Here is a 19,721-nt window from a genome sequence, read left to right as displayed (position 1 = left end):
TGAGGCCTCACCAGTGCCCTGTACCATGTCAACATGATGTCCCAACTCCTAAATTCAAATGGTATGAGCAATGAAGGCAAGCATGCTAAATGCCTTCTCAACCACCCTGTTTATGTGTGGCCCAAACTTTAAAGTATTATGTCCCTGAACCGCTAGGTCTTTCTGTTGCTTTTATCACGAATGGAGCATCTCAGTTACTGAACAGATCTGAAGCAACTTTAGCTTTGTATCACATGTACACTACAAGTTCACAGTTACACTTCCATTTCTTGTCAATTGGTTTGTGTTGATTGCATTTTGTGAATTTGGGCATTGGAAAGGTTTGCTTTTGAGAGTTCCTTCCTGATGGAATGTTCCTAAATCCTGATCGAGATCAGTTAGCATTGGCATCGTGGTATCCTCTGACCCTGAAGAAAACTCTGGTGGTTGAATTTTCCACTTTTACTTTGTATATTATTACCTTGATTTAAGTGTCTGTTTTGGTTTTTGGACTTGTGGCATGCACTTAACGGTCTCTAAACACGCAAAATCAACTTTGGGCCTTTTTCATTTGAATGCATTTATTGTGAGTTAAGAATTTTTCTCCAGAAATCATAGAAAAATTAAAAGGTCACAGGATGCAGAGCTTAACTTCCATCATTCCATTTTTTTTTATAGTGGTGATGTAGTTGTGATTTAAACATGTTTTAGATGTGGTGATGTTTGGGGCAGTGGTTACTGCAGCCTCTCAGCGCCGGGGACCCAGGTTCGATCCCAGCCTCGTGCAACTGTCTGTGAGGAGTTTGCACATTCTCCCCGCCTCTGCATGGGTTTCCTCCGGGTGCTCCGGTTTCCTCCGACAGTCCAAAGATGTACAGGTTAGGTGGACTGGCCATGCTAAATTGCTCGTAATGTTCAGGGGTGTGTGGGTTATAGGGGGATGGGTCTGGGTGGGATGCTTCAAGAGGCGGTGTGGACTTGTTGGGCTGAAGGGCCTATTTCTACACTGTAGGGAATCTAATCTAATCATAATCTAACTATCTTCTGTTTAATTATATATGACTGTACCATATCCTGTCTTTAAATCCATCATGCGTATTCAAGTTTATTGACCCCTTTGAATATATATCAATGAGATTTAAATGCCATTTCTTGCTGTTAACAGAACCCACAAAGTCACCAACACCAGTGACAACAGCAACAGTACCCTCCCTGTCCGTAACACTTACTGCTCCGACAGGAGAAATTTCTGCTGACTCAACAGCCACGTCCACCTCCATTTCTGCTGTTGTCTGTAGTCCTCTGCTGGTCAGTTTGAAGAAGATGCAGAACTGCACAAATGCAGCTAGTAATTCAGGTAAGCTGTAGTGGGTCAACAGCTTGTTACTGGTTTTGATGCAATGTCATTTCAAAGATTAGTTTCTTTTTGCAAATGTCAGCTCAGTAACTTGAGCAGTACTGAGCAGATTAAGCATTTTATGGCTGCACCTAGAAAATTTCCACCAGGCTAATTCTACAGCATTGCTCAATGATGTGCAGGTAATAATATATCCTATTTTCTATCTGCTGTATCCTAATTTAAAATGCGCTTGGACAGTGTTATTTGAGTTCCCAATCAACATCGACCTGAAACAAAAAACTGTTCTTTAATTTATTTCAGAATGTAAATCTCAAACAGAAGGACCATAGCGTGGTTGTTCTGGGTAATTGAACAAAATAGCAAGCTGTATTTGAGTGTACTCATTTGAGATTGAGGCAGGGTAAATTGTAAAGTTTTTTGTTTTGGCAGTTACTTGTACTATCCCAGAAATGACCCAAACTACTTGATACTGACAGTGGAAGCTGGATATAGATATTTCCAACATTGGATCAAATGGCAAAAATAACTTTTTGTTTTTCTTCTGGAGATTTAAAAACCTTTTGTTATACTTACCTTAGCAAAGTAACATTGGCAGTGTGGTTAAGAACTTGGGTATGGGGAGCTTAACGGGAGGTGGCCTAGTGGTATTATCACTGGGCAGTTAATCCAGAGACCCGACCTGGGTTTGATTTCCACCACAGCAGATGGTGGAATTTTAATTCAATAAATATCTGGAATTAAGGGTCTAATGTTGACATGAATCAATTGTCAAATGTTGGAAAAACCTCTCTGGTTCACTAGTGTCCTCTAGGGAAGGAAACTGTCATCCCTACCTGGTCTAGCTTCATGCGACTCCAGACCCACAACAATGTGGTTGACTCGTAACTGCCCTCTAAGCAATAAGGGATGGGCAATAAATGCTGCCTAGCCAGTGACGCTATCATCCCATGAATGAATAAAGAGAAAAAAAGCAAAACGTGATAAATGTTGGTTTCCTTGGCTTGAGTGAGATATACCCTGGTGTGCTGGGTCACAGTCCTGGAATTTCTTTCCTAATGGCATTGTGTGCCTACCCTTAACACATGTACACACAGTTTGAGGAGGCAATTCACCTCCACCTTCTCAGGGCACCTAGGGACAGTAATAAATACTGGCCCAGTCAGTCCTGCCCATGTCCCATACGTGTATAGAAAAAGTCCATCTGCTACAGCTTTTTGCAGTCTCCCCATTTAAATGATGTTCTGCTTCTTTGAGCGGCTCAGTGGTTAGCACTGCTGCCTTTCGATGCCAGAGACCTGGATTTGATTCCAACCTCGGGCAACTGTGCAGTTTGCACGTTATCTCCATGTCTGGGTGTGTTTCCTCTAGGTGCTCCGGTCTCCTCCCACAGTCCAAAGCTGTATGGGTTGGGTGGATTACCCATGCTGAACTGCCCATAGTTTCCAGGGATTTGCAGACTAGGTGGGTTAGCCATGGGAAATGTTGAAAAAGGATCCTGATCCGAAATGTCAAATTTCCTGCTCCTCTGCAGCTGCCTGGCCTGCAGTGTTCTTCCAGCTCCACACTGTGTTAACCTAGAAGATTCATGCTTTTCAAAAAAAAATTGTTTGAAGCATTCTGTGAAAACAGAACTGATGCATAGTTCTAATGAATGGACCCACAATACTCTATTAAGGAAAGGTTACATGTTGTTGATGACACAGTTACAATGCTTTACTCTTGGTTTTAAAATCCCTGATGACTGAACTGACTTGTAATGTTAACATTTTCCTTTCCCAGATTCTGTAGATGGAGTAACTTCAAACAACATGGTTAAAGTCTCAGAGCCTTCCGCTATCACCTTCAAGAATGATTTATTGCCCCCTCTTACAACTCCTACTACTAGTGTGGCTGTGACAACTGACATTGCAGGGTTTAAGCCGATTGATGTTTTGAACTTTTCATGTTCCTCCATCACCCAGCCACTTAGAACTCCAATCAATAAATCTGCTACCAAAGCCATCACCACTACCACCAACTCTTGCCAGATTTCTGCTCTAGTAAGTTCACAAGAAAATAAAGTTAACAAAGAGCCTGAAATGAATTTTGCTGTATGTACAGGGAGTTCTGCACCTCCAAGCACAAGTCTTAGTCTGCCTAGCACACTGACTGTAAAGCCAGCAGTCACTAGTGTCACAGCTCCTTCAGCTGCCAGTACAGTTGAGTTTAAGCCAGTCTTTGGTCTGCCAGTAGTACAGCAAGCCAGTGTCGTTTCAACAGCGTTGAGCTTGACCATGCCGATTACTACACCCCTGACCTTGGTGGCATCAAAGGAATCAAGCTGTGCTACTTCAACTGTATCATTCAAACCAGTGTTTGGGAACTGTTTGACCCCTACAACTTCAACCACGACATCTGCACCATTCACATTTGGCCAGTCAGCTCAAGCTGTTGTTAATAATGAACCTGCTGTTGCCACAACTTCTGCAAAATCAGGTTCAACTCTGTTCCCATTTGCAGCCTCCAATTCACTAGCAAGTTCAAATGTTAACTTGGAAGCAAAGGGCTCACAAGCCACGTTTAGTTTTGGTTTAAATGTAGCTGTTACTTCAAAACCAAATACTACAACTACTGCAACTAACAACATTTCATCACAGCAACTGTTTCAGTTTGGCTCAAATTCTTCAACAACCACCACAGCAGCACCCAGTGACATATTCCAATTTGGGAAGAGCTCTGCAGATACATCTGCAGCATCAGCTAGCCCACTAGCTTCTGTCTTTGGACAAACAACAGCAGTCTCAAGCCAGGTGTCAACAAGTATCGCACCCACTTCAAATTTATTCGGGGGTTTTGGCTCTTCAGTGCCAACAACTGTTACCACCTCAAGTGGACAACTTGCTCTTGCATTTGGAAACCCAGCAAAATCTTCCCTGTTTGGTAATGCCACAAGCACACCACCTTTTGGTGGTCCGACAGCTCAACTTAATTTTGGAAGCACAGGCAGTCATTCAACATTTGGGACAAATGCTGGAGCAGCTCAGAAAACCCCAAGTAAAACTCCTGCCTTTGGCAATGCTGTTCCTCCATTCAACTTTGGAGCTTCTGCAGCCAAATCGGCCTTTCCAAGTACCACTTCGCAGTCTACATTTGGAACTCCCGGCCAGCCATTGTTTGGGGGTGCAACAGCCCAGACTGGATTTGGATCAGCTTCGACACAGCCAGCATTTGGCAGCACCTCAGCAGCTTTCTCATTTGGTACAACCACCACTTCCACTGCTGCTCCAATATTCAACGCTACCAAGAGTTTGAGTGGTAGTACAACTGGGTCAATCTTTGGCTCTTCACAGACGGTTGGCTTTGGTTCGTCAAACCAGGCAGCTGTAACAACTAGCGGTTTCACTCTTGCTGCATCAAATCCAAATATAGCTGCAGCTAGCTTCTTTGGTTCAGGTCAGAGTGGATTTTGCTCTTCAAATCCTTCCGTCCCCTTTGCCACTTCCACCTCGACAACGTCATCTCAAAATATGTTTGGTTCAGCATTGACTAACCAGGCCCAGCAGAACCAGAGCACTCCACAGTTTAACTTTGGAGCCACAAATACAGTTGAGAACAAACCTGTATTTGGAGGTGAGTGAAACTTTATTTCTAAACTTTGACATTTAAAAAGTTGATGGGATTTGTTCCTAGTGTACATTAATCCTCTTTATCAGAAATTAACTGAGGCTGTGTTATTCTCAGTTACTTGAATTCTAGTATTACTTCTACAGATGGTTCTAGTTTGCAACTCTATCTTTCAAGATGTGTTTCTACCTCTTTCCATGTTTTCTTATAAATGTCTAACTTGGTTTCTTCTGTGTACCTTTTGGTGTTTTGTGTTCCTCTGAGGGATACCAGTGGCCAGGATTGGAAAAAGGGCAGCCCTGGTATAAAGCACTGCAATGGTCATTGTGATGCAGAATAAAGTTAGCCACTGACCCATCCCTTTCAGACTAGCAGTCCCATTAACACCAGTGTGAGTTCTTCATTCTTTGCATTGTCTGTTTCAGTGTCTAGTGCATTCACAATAGAAATTAGATGGAGGATATTTTTTATGGCAAACTATTAATGCATTTTTTCCTTCCATTTGCTCTTGCAAGTCTGGCACAAGGTTCCGTAGCAACGGCCATATTCTTGAAATGTTCTCAAGTGTGTCACAACCAAAGACTAATTTTTGAAATTTGGTCATTATTGCTACATTACCACGTGTGGCAGCCAACTTGCATACATGAAGGTTCTGCAAGCAGCAGCGATTACTTCGATTTGATTTTTATCTGGTATTGCTCATGAAAGGAATGTTGGCCAGGATGTCAGGAAAATTCCATGCTCCTCTTCAATAATTGCCATAGGATCTTTTTATATTCGTCTGATTAAATGGATTGAATCTCAATTTGCGCTAACATTCTGTTTGACCTTGATTTTAATTACAAATGCAGATGAATTGGAATGAAGAATCCAGCTTCTGAAATCAACTTTAAATTTAAGTGTAAATCAGGCTCATTCCTCCTTGTTTACCACCATAATGACTAAACTTACATTGAAACCACTACCCATAACCTGACCTATATCAAGTCCCATTTGCACCCTGTGACTCAAATCTGGCAATCTCCTGATCCATTTGCTTACTAAAATACTGGTTGACAAATCCTCAATATTGTTTAATACCTGGATAAGCACAATTTTATTCAGTTATTTAATGTATTCTATTGGGACTTCTGTGCTTAGAAGGAACATTTCTGGACCTATTAGAATTTAGGTTTTCAGAAATATGGTGTTTTATGGAAACAAGAGGTCTCTGAGAAGACATAATATTTTGGACAATTCTGTTGGCGTCTGAAGCCAGTAACTTTTAATGTGTAAAACAGGGACCGTTGAGATGTCCATTTCAGGGTAAGCAGTTCAAGTCCACCATTATTGAACCACCCTATTCTGTGCAAGTAAAAGTTTTAAATATGTTATTAAGTGCGGCAGGCCCTTATGTGATTTAAATCCAAGATATTTCAACATGTATCAGAGATAATGGGAACTGCAGATGCTGGAGATTCCAAGATAATAAAATGTGAGGCTGGATGAACACAGCAGGCCAAGCAGCATCTCAGGAGCACAAAAGCTGACGTTTCGGGCCTAGACCCTTCATCAGAGAGGGGGATGGGGGGAGGGAACTGGAATAAATAGGGAGAGAGGGGGAGGCGGACCGAAGATGGAGAGTACATCTTCGGTCCGCCTCCCCCTCTCTCCCTATTTATTCCAGTTCCCTCCCCCCATCCCCCTCTCTGATGAAGGGTCTAGGCCCGAAACGTCAGCTTTTGTGCTCCTGAGATGCTGCTTGGCCTGCTGTGTTCATCCAGCCTCACATTTTATTATCTATTTCAACATGTAAGTTGTTTTGGTCCTATAGATTTCTATTTGGTTAACACTGAAGTCACTTGTTCATGTACTTTTTAAGTTCTCGGTGAGAAAGCAAATTTAAGGTCTTAGTATTTTAGTAAAAAATGTTTTCTTCTCTCTGTGCCAAACTCATCAAGTCCTTCACAGTGGTACAAAACCCAAGCAGCAGTTGCCTCGGTATCCCCTACTCTGCTTCTCTCAACTGAAAATAGATACTGCTGAAGCACTCTTTTATGCAGGAATGTTGTGTTCAGTTAAGCTGTTTCTGATCTTGCCCCAATTTTGATCTCGTCTGAATAGCGTTGTATCGTGAGGGTTTTGATTTATATGGCACACAAGTGACAAAGCTGGGGGTATATCTTTATTTATTAAACTTGAGTTCACATTTCAGACACTTGTATTGAGTTCAGTACTACCAGTTCCCATTTGTCTTTAATACCAAGGCGGAAATTCGCAGGGATTGCCCTTGCAAAGCAGTTGCACTCCATTCAAACAAAATCTCATCTTTTTACATGATCCTGCTTGAACAATTTAATAGTTAAAACAAAATTAGTCTGTTGTGCTCCCTAATTAACCTGATTATTTAAATTTTGATAATGCACTTGCTTAGTAGTAATCTGCATGTTTACTAGGAATTCACTTAAAACACAAGTGAAGGCTCTAACGTTCTTTAATTTGTCCAAGTGCAAGAACCTTCAGTCTCCTTCCATTTTTTTTTAAACGTCTCCTACTGTTTTTCACTGTTATGGACCAAACCAAGCCCCTGAAAATATTTTAAGATAGTCAACTCTAACTTTTTCTTATTTTTAAGGTAAGTATATGGAGTTGCTTTCCAGATGCAGGTAAATTGGTCAAACCACTTGATGTTAAGCAAAACACACTGCATTTTTATGCTAAGATTAAAATACAGACAAAATAAAAGAATTGGCTTAATTGTAACTCTTTTGAAATGCTTAACAAAAATTAAATATATTAACTACTACTAGTTAACTGTTTCAATACAGTGATATCCCATAAGCACACCCTTGGTAATTGTCTCACATGCAATTCCAGCAGCTGGAACAGAACCCCCAGCTTTTAGTTGTAACAGAAGGGAATAAGAACTTGCACATCCAGCTTCAAGACCACAGAAACTGCTATTAAAAGGCTAAAACTAAAAAAATGTTTTGGTTCTATTTGAGCTTGACCCCACCCATTCAGGCTGCTTCTATTGTTTCAACATTTCTAAAAAAAATTCCAAGGCCTCAAGCCTTTTATTGACTTGGAAGCAGACTGCTCAGTGTCTCTGTCCAAACCTTCATTTTTAAATAAAAGGACAAAATACACCTCCTAACTACTTGTGAAGAAAGGAATCAAAAAAGAATTCATGTCAGTTTGTATTTTACTTTTCAACTGTGGTTCAGTCAGCCTTTATGTTGCGTTCTTAATTTTGAAATACCTTTTAGGATCTACCTGTTACCTATCTTTAATCATTTTACTAAACTCTTTGGGTTCTCCGTCAGTTCTTTGCAAAGCCCAAGATTCTCTCAGTTGCATAACTCTGACATCTTGGCATAAGGGATCTGTAACCTGCACTGAATTGTTGCCAACAATTCCATGAATTTGACTAGAACTGATATGAGCGTGAACTCCACTAAATTGTACTCTGCTGTTTTGGATATTTTGTTCAGAATTTTTTAAAATTTCGATGCTGCTGTTGAGTGGTTGGGTGTGTCATCACGCTGAGGTATTCTTCAGCTTCACGCTGGGCTGTTTTGCCACTGTTGGAGCTGATACTGCACACTTGCCCCATGCAATGCTCTGCACTCATTGACAAATGTAAACTATCATTTCTTTCCGCCCATGACATCTGTTGTCTAATTTTGTATTTGCCAAGCTGTCTCTCAGAATTGTCCACTACTTTATACCTGTAATTTACATAAAAATATAATCCTATGTAACTCCTGCAATAATTAACTTTTTTCCCCATTAATCTGTTTCTTATCCATTTACAAGATTTACGCAGTGCTTTCGGCTTAGAACTTAATCATTAGCTGATCATACATTGTGTCTTTGGAATTTACTTAGTTCTCTTCAGAGATGTCTTTGCTGAAAACAGCAAGTATGGACGTTGATCATATTTACAAATTGATGTTGGCTTCCATTTAATAGTCAAGTTTTGTAGATGTGATTTATTTTACTTTTTCATTTCTTCAGTGCGAGGTATCTTGGTGGAACCATGATTCTCTTAATTCACTCAAGTGGGGGGACGTGGACATTGCATGCTGGTCAGCATACATTGTCTGTCCCTAGTTATCCTTGAGAAATTGGTGGTGAGCTGCTGCCTTAAAAAACTGCATACTGGAGGTAGACCCTTAACGTTGTTGGGGAGGGAATTTGAGGATGTGTAACCCAGAACCAATGAAGGACTAGCTATATATTTCCAATTCAGGATTGTGGGCGGCTTTGAAGGAAACTTGCAATTGTGGTGTATCTGCTACCCTTGTCCATCTCGGTGAAGATGGCTGTGGATTTGGAAGCTTAAATCAATTTCTGCAGTGCATCTTGTAGATAATACACACTGTTGCTGCTGAGTGTTGGTGTATGGAGTGGATGGTTATGATTGTGGTGCCATCAAGCAGTTCGTTTTGTCCTGGATGGAGTCAAGCCTCTTGTCTGGATAGGTGCAGCTCTAACAACACAAGCGGAGAGTATTCCATCACACTTCTGACTTGTTCCTTATAGATAGTGAACAGATTTTGGAAAGTCAGGTGACGAGTTACTTGCTGCAGTATTCCTAGCCTCTAATCAGCTGTTGTAGCCACTTTTTTTTGGTGAGTCCAGTTGAGTTTGGTAATTCTCAGGGTGATGACAGTGGGGAATTCAGTGATGGTACAGCCACAACGTGCCAAGGGACAGTCAGATTGTCTTTTATTGAAAATGGTCATTGCCTGACATTTATGAGCAACAAATATCTTTGTTCTTCCCCTTAAAGTTGCTGACTCCCATTGAGGTACTTATCCTAATGGTGGTTCTTTGTGTGTGAGTTCCATGGCACCAGTCTTGGAAGAGATCTCAAATGTTTTGTAAAACTCTTCAGTATTATTCAGTTTGATTGTCAGTTGTTGCAGTTCCCAATCGACAAATTGAGCAGATATGCTGCTTGGGTTCCTTAGCACCCCTTAGGCAGACATTCAAGTACAGGCAGCATCACAGTTGACCATTCTTGTTCAGTGTGTGCACGCAATGTCTGATGAGGCACAGTAATGAGGACTGGAAATCATGCATTTTCTTTACTTTCTCCTCAGATTTTGAGATGTTATAGGGAATGCGAAACGCAAGTTGAAAAACTCCAAAGTATTGTAATCAATGCATTGGCGTGAGCTCCTTTCTTCTGCACTTTGGTTCTGAATGATTTTATTTAAATTCTTGCCATCAATAGTAGAGTTGGTGCCTACTAAGGCGTACTGAGTGGAAGCAATGCTTATATCTTACAACAACAAAATTAAAAGCAGTTTTGGTAGTCTAGAAGGTGCATAGTAAGAGTTAATATCATCATGAACTGATTGCTTTAAAGATTGGATAACATTGAAAATCTACGTTTCAGTTATTGGAATTGGCTCATTTAAAATCTGACTTTGGCCAGTGGAAAATATATAAATGTAATTGAGGTTTTTTATGATTTGGTTAAAGAATTTTTGTAACTTTTAGAAGAAGTGATTGTTACAGGTTTTGAAAATGGCAGTGTTTGATTTATGTAATTATTACTTTGTAGTAGTGTAAATTAACAGATCTAGTGGTTTGATTTGGTGTGACCAGAGTTGTGTTGAATCGTGAGTCATACAGATCAGATTCTAACATGGAATGGGTTGCTTGATAGATTCTAGTCAGCTGTGGAAATGAATTTAACGATACTGGTAAGTTTTATTGTCACGCTGGCTGGTTTCACTGTTGCTTCTCTTGTTCCCTCCAGTTTGTCACATGAACCATGAGGGCCAGATTTCTCCAGAAAATCAGAGAAAATAACAAAATTAAGATATAAAGTTTACTCAACTACAATGGTTCCAGAGTTGCAGTGACAAAGGGCAGATTTAAGTGATTAGATAGCGTCGTAGATTTTGAGGCTTTTGAAAGAACAATGTACCCAGGTGCTGACTGAATTCATGGATACGGTTGCCTTTTCTGCAGGGTTGAGACATTTTGGCAATCAGGGCATCACAGCTAAGGCCAGTCTCAGAGTTGCTGAGTCTCTCATAAAATCTACATATATTTTCCAGTCAGAATTACTAAAGCATTCCAGAGTAACTGCAGATTATGTAAACTTTTAAATTGCTCTTCACTGGCCATTTGTTCCCATGCTATTCAGGTGCAGTGTAAACTGAATCAATCTACGTGAACTTTCGAAAGGGTGTTGAGGATTGTGAGAGTTTACCTGAAATAGTGTGAATGCAGTGTATGGAAATGCATTTTTTTGTTCTAACCACATTTTAATCGTAATTTGTTGCTGGTGACAGTCACCTCTTTTTTCCACTAGGGTTCAACTTTGGAGCTCCCACTTTGAACTTTGGGGCTGGTAAGTTAATGCGATGCTACAGTGTTCTGTAAGCTTTGGCTGCTCACGACTGGCTACTTCTTACCAGTATAGCAATGGGAGGCCATTAAAACAAAAAACAGTGCTTCAGAAGATTCTGCTGCCTCTGCTCTTTGCTCCATCAGGACTAGCTGCTTAGTGAAAATGGCATAGCTCTTCCTGTAAAAGAATCTTTGCTGCTGCAGTAGTTCCCTTTTATTTCACCCTGGTAGCAGAAAATAGAAAAAATGCATATGTGTGACAAAAGAATTGGTTTTGATATGAAAATAAGCCATGTTCCTTCCTCCTTATAGCATTGTTTCGATTAAGGTAATATTTATATTGTTTAATTATCTGAGTAAGAGTTAACATATGTTGCAGTAGAGTTTATTTTGACTCTTGAGCCTGATGTTGTTGATAGCTCATTCCTTCCATGTCAGTGGCGACATATTCAAACATTTTATATAATCTGTATTCAAAGAAATTACATAGGTTTTGACCAGTCCGTGGTCCTCTTCCTTTGTTGTCTTCACCATTAATACAATTTCTGCTGTCTTCTCCGATATCTACTTCAACACCAGGATCTGATCAAAGACTGGCCAACAGAAAATTGTTTCATTCAGAGAAAGCCTTCCTGTTTATTCTGTTCAAACTGTGTTCTGAATTAGCAAATGGAAAATACGGGCTGTCCCAAACTCAACTGTAATTAATTTCTTTTTTACAATTTATTATTCGTCCCAGCGGTGACCTCAGGTCGCATTGTCATTTCTTGGACTCTCATGCAATCAATATAAATGGACCATTTAATCATCTTTCAGAGTACTCCTTAGTCCACTTAAATCTGAAAATGTTGTCATAGGAAAATACATCTCTTCATAACATGGGTCATCACAGCACACACACTGTTAGGCTATAAACTATCTGAGACCTAGTGGAACCTGATGTACCCCTTTTTTTAAATGTCTTAGCAAGAATGCCTGAAAATCCGATATGGTGATGCAGCGTACAACATGAAGCCATCATCTGTGCAATTAAGGCTTCAAGGTTACCAAGCAAAATTGAGGATAATAGGAATATTCTCAAGTGGCTGATATCCTGCTGAAGATAAAATCTGATCATCAAGGAGCCAGAACCTCTGATGGTGTCCCTCACAATCGCTTAAATTAAACCACATGTTTTAAATCGTAATTATCTAACCCATTCACTTGCTGAGTTCGCTACTGCCCGCATAAAGGGGTCAACTTTGACAATCAGCTTAACTAGACTAGCTGTATCAACACTTACACAAGCAGGGCATATTGTTGTGAAGTGCCTATTTCTTATGCCTCAGTGCTTGTTAATTGCAAAGTGTCACGAGACCGAGATAAGCCAAACCAAATTATAAGACTGTAAGACATAGGAGCAGAAATTGCGCCATTTGGCCCATCGGGTCTGCTCTACCATTCAGTCATGGCTGATAAATTTCTCAACCCCAATTTCCTGCTTTCTCCACATAACCTTTGATCCTCTTGACAATCAGGAAACTATCTGTTTATATCTTAAGTATACTCAATGACCAGGTCTCCATAGCTTTCTGTGGCAGTGAATTCAATGGACTCAACCCTCTGGCTGAAGAAGTTTCTCCTCATTTCTGTTCTAAAGTGACTTTCCTTTACTCAAAGGATATGTCCTTGAGTCCTAATCTCTTGTCATGGAAACATTCAATATTCTGTAAGTTTATATTAGATCCCGCATTATCCTTCTAAACTCTTTTGAATATAGACCAAAGATCTCCAATATTCCTCATATGTTAAGCCTTTTGTTTCTAGGATTACTCTCATGAACCTCCTGTGGACCTGCTCCAAGGTCAGTACATCCTTCTTGCGATATGGGGCCCAAAATTGCTCACAGTATTCTAAAATGTGGTCTAACAAGCCTTATAAAGCCTCAGAAGTACATCCCTGCTTTAATATTCTGGTCCTTTCAAAACAAACGCCAACATTGTATTTGCCTTCCTAACTACTGACTCAACCTGCAAGTTCACCTTAAGAGGATTCTACACTAGGACTGCCAAGTCTCTCTGCACTTCAGCCTCACCACCACTAGATTTCCAATGCCATGAAGGTAAAACATTTCAATGGCTGTCAACGTTGCCTGTTGTTCCTAACTTGACTTTACAAACAACCAGTATTGGACACCTAATTTATAACTTCAACAAAAAGTAATATTTATTATTAGTAATATAGCATTAACAGAACAGAAATAAAAGCAACTTAATCTAATTTATATCTACATTCTGTATCAATTTTATTTGATCATGATCCCAGATGTCACAGACAGACACGGCTAAGGATAAATTAAAAAGAAAATAAAAGATTATAGTTTGCCAGTTCAATTAAACAGTGTTAAATGCTGAATATCAGGCCTTCGTGAAATCCTTGGGCAATGATTTCACAGGCGCGTGAACTGATTGTCTTGCACAAATTTCAGTTGCTAGTGAATGCAGCATTTTCCACAGTCTCCTTGGAATATTTACTTGTTAGAGGCTAAGATTGTTTTCACAGAACATTTTAACAATTTGGTAACTGGAGAGAAAACCCAAAGAGAGAAAAACAGCAGCCAGCCTGGAAGCATCCCAAAGTTTCTCTGCTCTGCCGGGCAGAATCGGTTTCCTCCCTTTTTTGCTCCTTAAGTTTAATATTTTCCATGGTTGGCTGGTTAACATTAGTCTCCCCTTAATTAACCAATTCAGCATCTAACCAGCTGCCACCCCTGAGCAAAGCAACAGCTCTATGCCAATTTGTCTGATATGTCCAAACTGTAATTAAGTTGCATTAGCTTCCAGCAAGTTTCCAACGGCAAACATCTGCTTTGTTTTCTTCTGTAAAACAAGTAGCTGTTCAAAGTTCAACACTTAGAAAACTAAAAGAAAAATAGTCAGGGCCTCAACAAGAGGGAATTAGGGGGAAGTGCATGTAAATGGAGTTGAAATGCCCATCAGTCATGATTAAATGGTGGAGCACTCAATGGGCTGAATGGCCCTACTTCCGCTTCTATGTCTTATGGTCTAAAAGGTCAAGTCACCATCTGTCTGGACTGATGCAGCTTCAAACAAAAAGCTCAGTGCCATCCAGGATCGAACAGGCTGTTTCCCCAGCATATCAATATCGACTCGCTCATACATGTGGCTGTATGTATGCATTTCACAACTCAGCAGTCTAAGCTCGGTAGCCTCTTTGCTGCTGATGTCTGTTACCAAACTGAGAAACAATATTACAGGGGTATCACCATGTTTAAGTCACATAGCATCTTGAAGTGGTCACTCATCATTCTTCCTTTGTTATCGCTGAAGGAGGATCTTGGAATTCTCTAGCTCGCCCTGTTAGACCATCATCTCTACAATGATTACCACTTTGGGTAACTGTTGATGAGTAATAAATGCAATCATGCAGTGTCGTTGTCTTCTGAGAATGGTTCTTCAAAGATGTTGTATGTTTTTGAGTGGTTTCCTTCCAAAATATCCCATTGGATATTAGCGTTTTTTCACATTTTCCACAATTCTAACTCTTCATCATGTAATTGTTAGTGAGTCATCCAATATTTGTACTTTACTTTTCCTCTTCCTGACCAGGGTGAGCTTGCTGGACTTGAAGACAGTAGAGTTATTCATATACACAAGGAATTGTTAAAACCTTCCTGAACGTATATTTAGCATTGTGTTGCTGAAAGGCTAAGAAAGTCGTACTGAAACTTGTACAGATCAGACACCACACAATTCTGCTGCCAGCTCCAGTGATTAACACAGAAATCCATATCCAATTTGAGATGCTTCATCTAATCACCTCCCAAGCTTGCAAGTGCAGAAGTAGAACTTTGTGCTTTTATTATACTCATGGAGGCTGTTTGGTCTATGGAGTCTAGTTGCATTTTCAAGAGAAATCCAAATCCTTTGGCCATCAGTTGTGCTTGTGACATTATCCCATTGTGACTTGTATTGTGTCCAACAATATGTACACAGTTCATATGAAATGTAACACATGACCGATAGAAGAAATAATGTTTTGGTTTGTACAATCACAGTATAGCTGCTGCTGGAAAATATCCACCCACATTAAAAAATACTAAATAGCAAACTGAGAAATTTTGCAGTAAACATTGCATGCCCAAATGTCCTGTAGTCCTACCTAGGTTTTGGGAGCTAGGGAATGCTGAATTTCGCTCTTTCATGCAAACACTTGAACCCTGAGCGTGGCTTGAATACAGTATTTCGATTGGCTATGATTGCGATGTACCAAGTCCTAGATTGAGCAGCACAAGTAGATCAGTGCAGAATAATGTGAACAGTTGGCAGCCGCAAATACGTCTTCCATGAATTTCTATCTCATCTCTCCAGCTGAGCTGTTTGTCTGTGTGGTGGGCATTCTCCCACTCTTGAAGAACTCACCAATGCCATTGAAGGATGACTTGACAAAGAAAGAGAATGTTTGGTGCACCTGAACAAATATATCTAGCAAGGGCCAGCACCTTCAAGAATAAGGAGGAAATTGTTCTTACAAATCAAACATTAAACATCAACTTTAGAGAAATGGCTGATTAAGTTGATGGACGTAGACATATTAGCTTATTTTTCAAGAGAGACAGCATCTCATGCATGTGTTTTAATCTGTGATGACACTTTTCTATTTGTTCCACACTGCTTGAGCTTTTTGCGGCTTTTCTTTGCAGGTCGGCTCCTGGTCAGGGTAAGCTGGAGAATTTCTTCAGGAAATCCCTCCACCTTTACTTTCCCTTCTCTACCCTCCTTTAAAATTCCTCTTAAAACTTTGACCAAGCTTTTGGTCATTTGAGCTGATATCATCTTACATTGTCAATATCATAACATGTATAACGCTTCTGAAGCGCCTTGTGTTCCAAGGTGCTATTGTGAATGAGATAGTAAGAACTGTAGATGCTGGAGTCAGAGATAACGCGGTGTGGCATTGGAAGAACACAGCAGACCAAACAGCATCAGAGGGGCAGGAGAGTTGACGTTTCAGGTCGGAACCATTCTCCAGAAAAGATTTTCCGAAGAAGGGTTGGAACCTGCAACATCAACTCTCCTGCTCCTCTGATGCTGCTTGGCCTGCTGTGTTCCTCCAGCTCTATGCTGTGCTATTGCTATTGTGAATGAGTTGTTTTTAGGCCAATTTCTGGCATTGGTATTTGTGTCAGCTCATATTTCACCAACATCTTAACAGTTACAATTCCTGGTAAATACTCTTCCAAGCTATTGGAGCCAAGATACAGGAAATATCTGCACGATAGCAATTTGAATTTCCATGATGCTTTGAGTATCATAAAACATCTCCAGATGCTTGACCGCAACAAAAACATCACAAAAAAAATTACATTGCCGCATAAATAGATACAAAGGCATGTTTTAAGGGGTGACTTAAGTGATAGAGAAGCTGACAGGTTTAGCAAGGGACTTCTGATGCCTAAGTATCAGAAGCCATAACTATGTATGATGGAGCGATTAAATCTAGATACCGGGATTAGAGGAGGTCGCTGAGAAAGGGAGCGGCAAGTCCATACAGGGTTTTGAAAATGAGGATGAAAATCCAACATTTTAAAATATTGAGATTGTAGACTTCCTTGCTGAGCTGGTGGGCTTGATTGCAAACATTTCATCACCCAACTAGGTAACATGGTCAGTGTGTCTCTAGTGATGCATCTGTGATCTGTCCCGTTTCTCATTTATATGCCTCGGTTTGCTGGAGTGGTTGGTTTTACTTCTGGTTTTGTTTCTCAGTGGTTTGTATCCAGGGTCTAATTCAATGTGTTTGTTGATGGAAACCGAAAGAACTGCAGATGCTGTAAATCGGGAACAAAAACAGATACTGCTGGAAAAGCTCAGCAGGTCTGGTAGCATCTGATTCTTTCTTCACAGATGCTGCCAGACCTGTTGAGCTTTTCCAGCAACTTCTGTTTTTGTTTCTGTTTGTTGGAGTTCCAGTTGGAATACCAGACATCCGGGAATTCCCTGGCATCTCTCTGCTTGGTTTGTGCGATTACCGATGTGTTGCCCCAGTCGAATTTGTGCCCCTTGTTGTTAGTGTGGCTTGAGATGTGAGAGAATTGGTCATGTCTCATGGTGGCTGGTTGGTGCTCGTGTGTCCGTATTGTCAGTTTTCTTCTGGTTTGGCCTATGTGGTGTTTCTCACAGTCTTTGCATAGTATTGTGTATACTACCCCGGTTTTGCTGGTTATGGGTATGAGGTCCTTTACATTTGTCAGTAGCTATCGCAGGGTGGTTGTCGGTTTGTGGGCTACTCCAATAGCCAGGGGTCTGAGTAGTCTTACGGTCATCTCTGAAATATCCTTGATGTAGAGTGATTAGTGATTCTGGTCGTGTTGTGTCTTCCTGTTGTGGTCAGTCTTGGAGGTGATGGTACTTTGTGCTTTTCAGGTATTCCTTCCTTTTGAAGACTCCATACAGACGCTCTTGTTTGCTTTGCGTAGATCCGGTTGCTTCAATATGTTGTGGCTTGCTTAAATAGTGCTCTGATGTAGCTCTGTTTGGGGGCTTTATGGTGACTGCCAGTATAATTGAGTATCTGGTCCTACGCTAGTCTGGAGTTCCCTGTTGTTTTTGCATTCTACCATTATGTCCATGAAGGGTGGTAGTAGTTCTCTTTTTTTTTTGCGAATTTTATCCCGGTAAGGATGTTGTTTATGTGGCAGTAAGTTTCTTCTAGTTTTGTGCATTTAATAATCACAAAAGTGTTATCTACATATCAGACACAAACTTTGTGTTCTATAGTGGGGGGTGCTGTCCATTTAAGCTTTGTATTACTGCTTCTGCAATCAGTCCTAATATTGGAGATCCCATTGGTGTTCCGTAGGCTTGTTTGTATCTGCTGTTGTTAAAGGTGAAGTGGGTGGTAAAGCGGGTGGTGAAGCACAGATCCAGTAGTTTCATGGTGATGTCCTTATTAATGTTGGTGTTCTGGGTTGCCTGCCTGCTTGTTTCATCTGGTGGTGTGGCAGTTGTCTCTTTGGCTACGTCAATGTTTATGGGTGTAAATAGTACTGTTACATCGAAGGATATCATCATCTCTTCCTCTTCTATCCTGGTGTCCTTGATGATATTGAGGAATTGTTGGCATGAGTGGATGGAGTGGGTAGTGTTGTCCATGAATTGTTTCAATTTCAGTTGTAGTTCTTTGGCAAGTCTATATGTTGGTGTACCTGGCAGTGAGACAATCAGAGGCGTTCCCCGATTTGTGTACCTCGGAGTCAGTAGAATCGGGGTGTGTTGGATCCACCTTTTGAGATATTGTTTAAATGGAAGACAATATCAGACAGCAAGCGCAGATATGATACTTAAACAGCACTTGGTGCGTATAAAGTTATGGGAGCAGTGTTTTGGGTGACCTCGAATTGACTGAGCATCGTACCCATGAGACCAGCCCGGGTGCTTTGGAATAGTCCAATTTAGTGTTAACAAAGGTGATTATGAGGGCTTAGTAAATGTGTTGAGGTGGGGTGAAGTTGTGCACTGTTGTGGAGATGGAAATGGGCAGTCTTGCACCAAGCACGACTAGGAGCTCATTTGGGATCATACATGCCACCAGAAGCAGTCTGGTTTGATCTTGACCAGTTGTCTGGGAGAGTGACCGTGGGTACATCAGGTGTAGGGTTTGTGGCCGAGATGGAAAAGAATGGCTTTGATCATTAATCTGAATTTCAATTAATTAATTTCTAGAGGGATGAGTGATGATTTAGTGTTCATTTGTGTTGCATCCATATTCCTATTGGAGGCCTGATTAAATTGAATATTCAGAATATTAGAAACAAAAAAAAAGGATGATATAACAAGCTTAAATCACTGAAAGTGAAAGAGGCTCCCAACCCAAATAAGAAACCAGACAACCTAAAGAAATGGCCAGTGGGTATTAATCACATTTTTCTGCATCAGCAAAATCATTGTCGAAGGATTGCAAAAATACAAATGTAACATCAAAGATAACCCTGGAACTATTGGATAATAGATAAAACATGACAAAGCATCTTGAAAGAGAGAATAAATTCATTAAAGGAAGCAGCCAGATTTTGTGGAGACATAAGCTAAGAGTTTGCAACTTGCATTAGAAATTCCTCATACTTTCCCAAAAGGCAGGAGATTTCCATTTTTGCTACACCACATAAGTGAGTTTTTAACAGCAGATTGATTTTGCTGGTTGCTCTTCCAGGGACGACTGCACCTGGATTTGGACAGAGCACTCCAAGTGGCAACTTTTCCTTTGGGACCACTGGGGCTCCAGCAACAAACTTTGGGAGTCCAGGAGCAGGTGCAGCAGCAGCGTCGGCATTTGGTGAGAATGTACTCATTGTCTCAGACCCTTGTTATGTATAGTACTGCAGTTACCTGCTTCACCTTCTCAGGTCCATTGACTCTGGCAGTTA

At 40.6% G+C, this 19,721-nt stretch overlaps 1 protein-coding gene across 6 annotated transcripts in view; it reads left to right on the top strand.

Annotated features, from left to right (window-relative positions):
- pom121 (POM121 transmembrane nucleoporin) overlaps nt 1–19,721 on the top strand; it is a 53,873-nt gene that overhangs the window by 24,085 nt on the left and 10,067 nt on the right. For 2 of the 6 annotated variants that reach the window (XM_059655483.1, XM_059655482.1), the window contains exons 10-13: nt 1,145–1,336; nt 3,119–4,948; nt 11,259–11,297; nt 19,508–19,630. In XM_059655483.1, the coding sequence (XP_059511466.1) occupies nt 1,145–1,336; nt 3,119–4,948; nt 11,259–11,297; nt 19,508–19,630 (2,184 nt within the window). The remainder of the gene's footprint in view (nt 1–1,144; nt 1,337–3,118; nt 4,949–11,258; nt 11,298–19,507; nt 19,631–19,721) is intronic. The other 4 variants (XM_059655487.1, XM_059655486.1, XM_059655484.1 and 1 more) reach the window with 3 other exon arrangements.

The sequence above is a fragment of the Stegostoma tigrinum genome, chromosome 27 (genome assembly GCF_030684315.1).
Source record: "Stegostoma tigrinum isolate sSteTig4 chromosome 27, sSteTig4.hap1, whole genome shotgun sequence".
NCBI lineage: Eukaryota > Metazoa > Chordata > Chondrichthyes > Orectolobiformes > Stegostomatidae > Stegostoma > Stegostoma tigrinum.
This window is presented reverse-complemented; position numbering and strand designations above follow the sequence as displayed.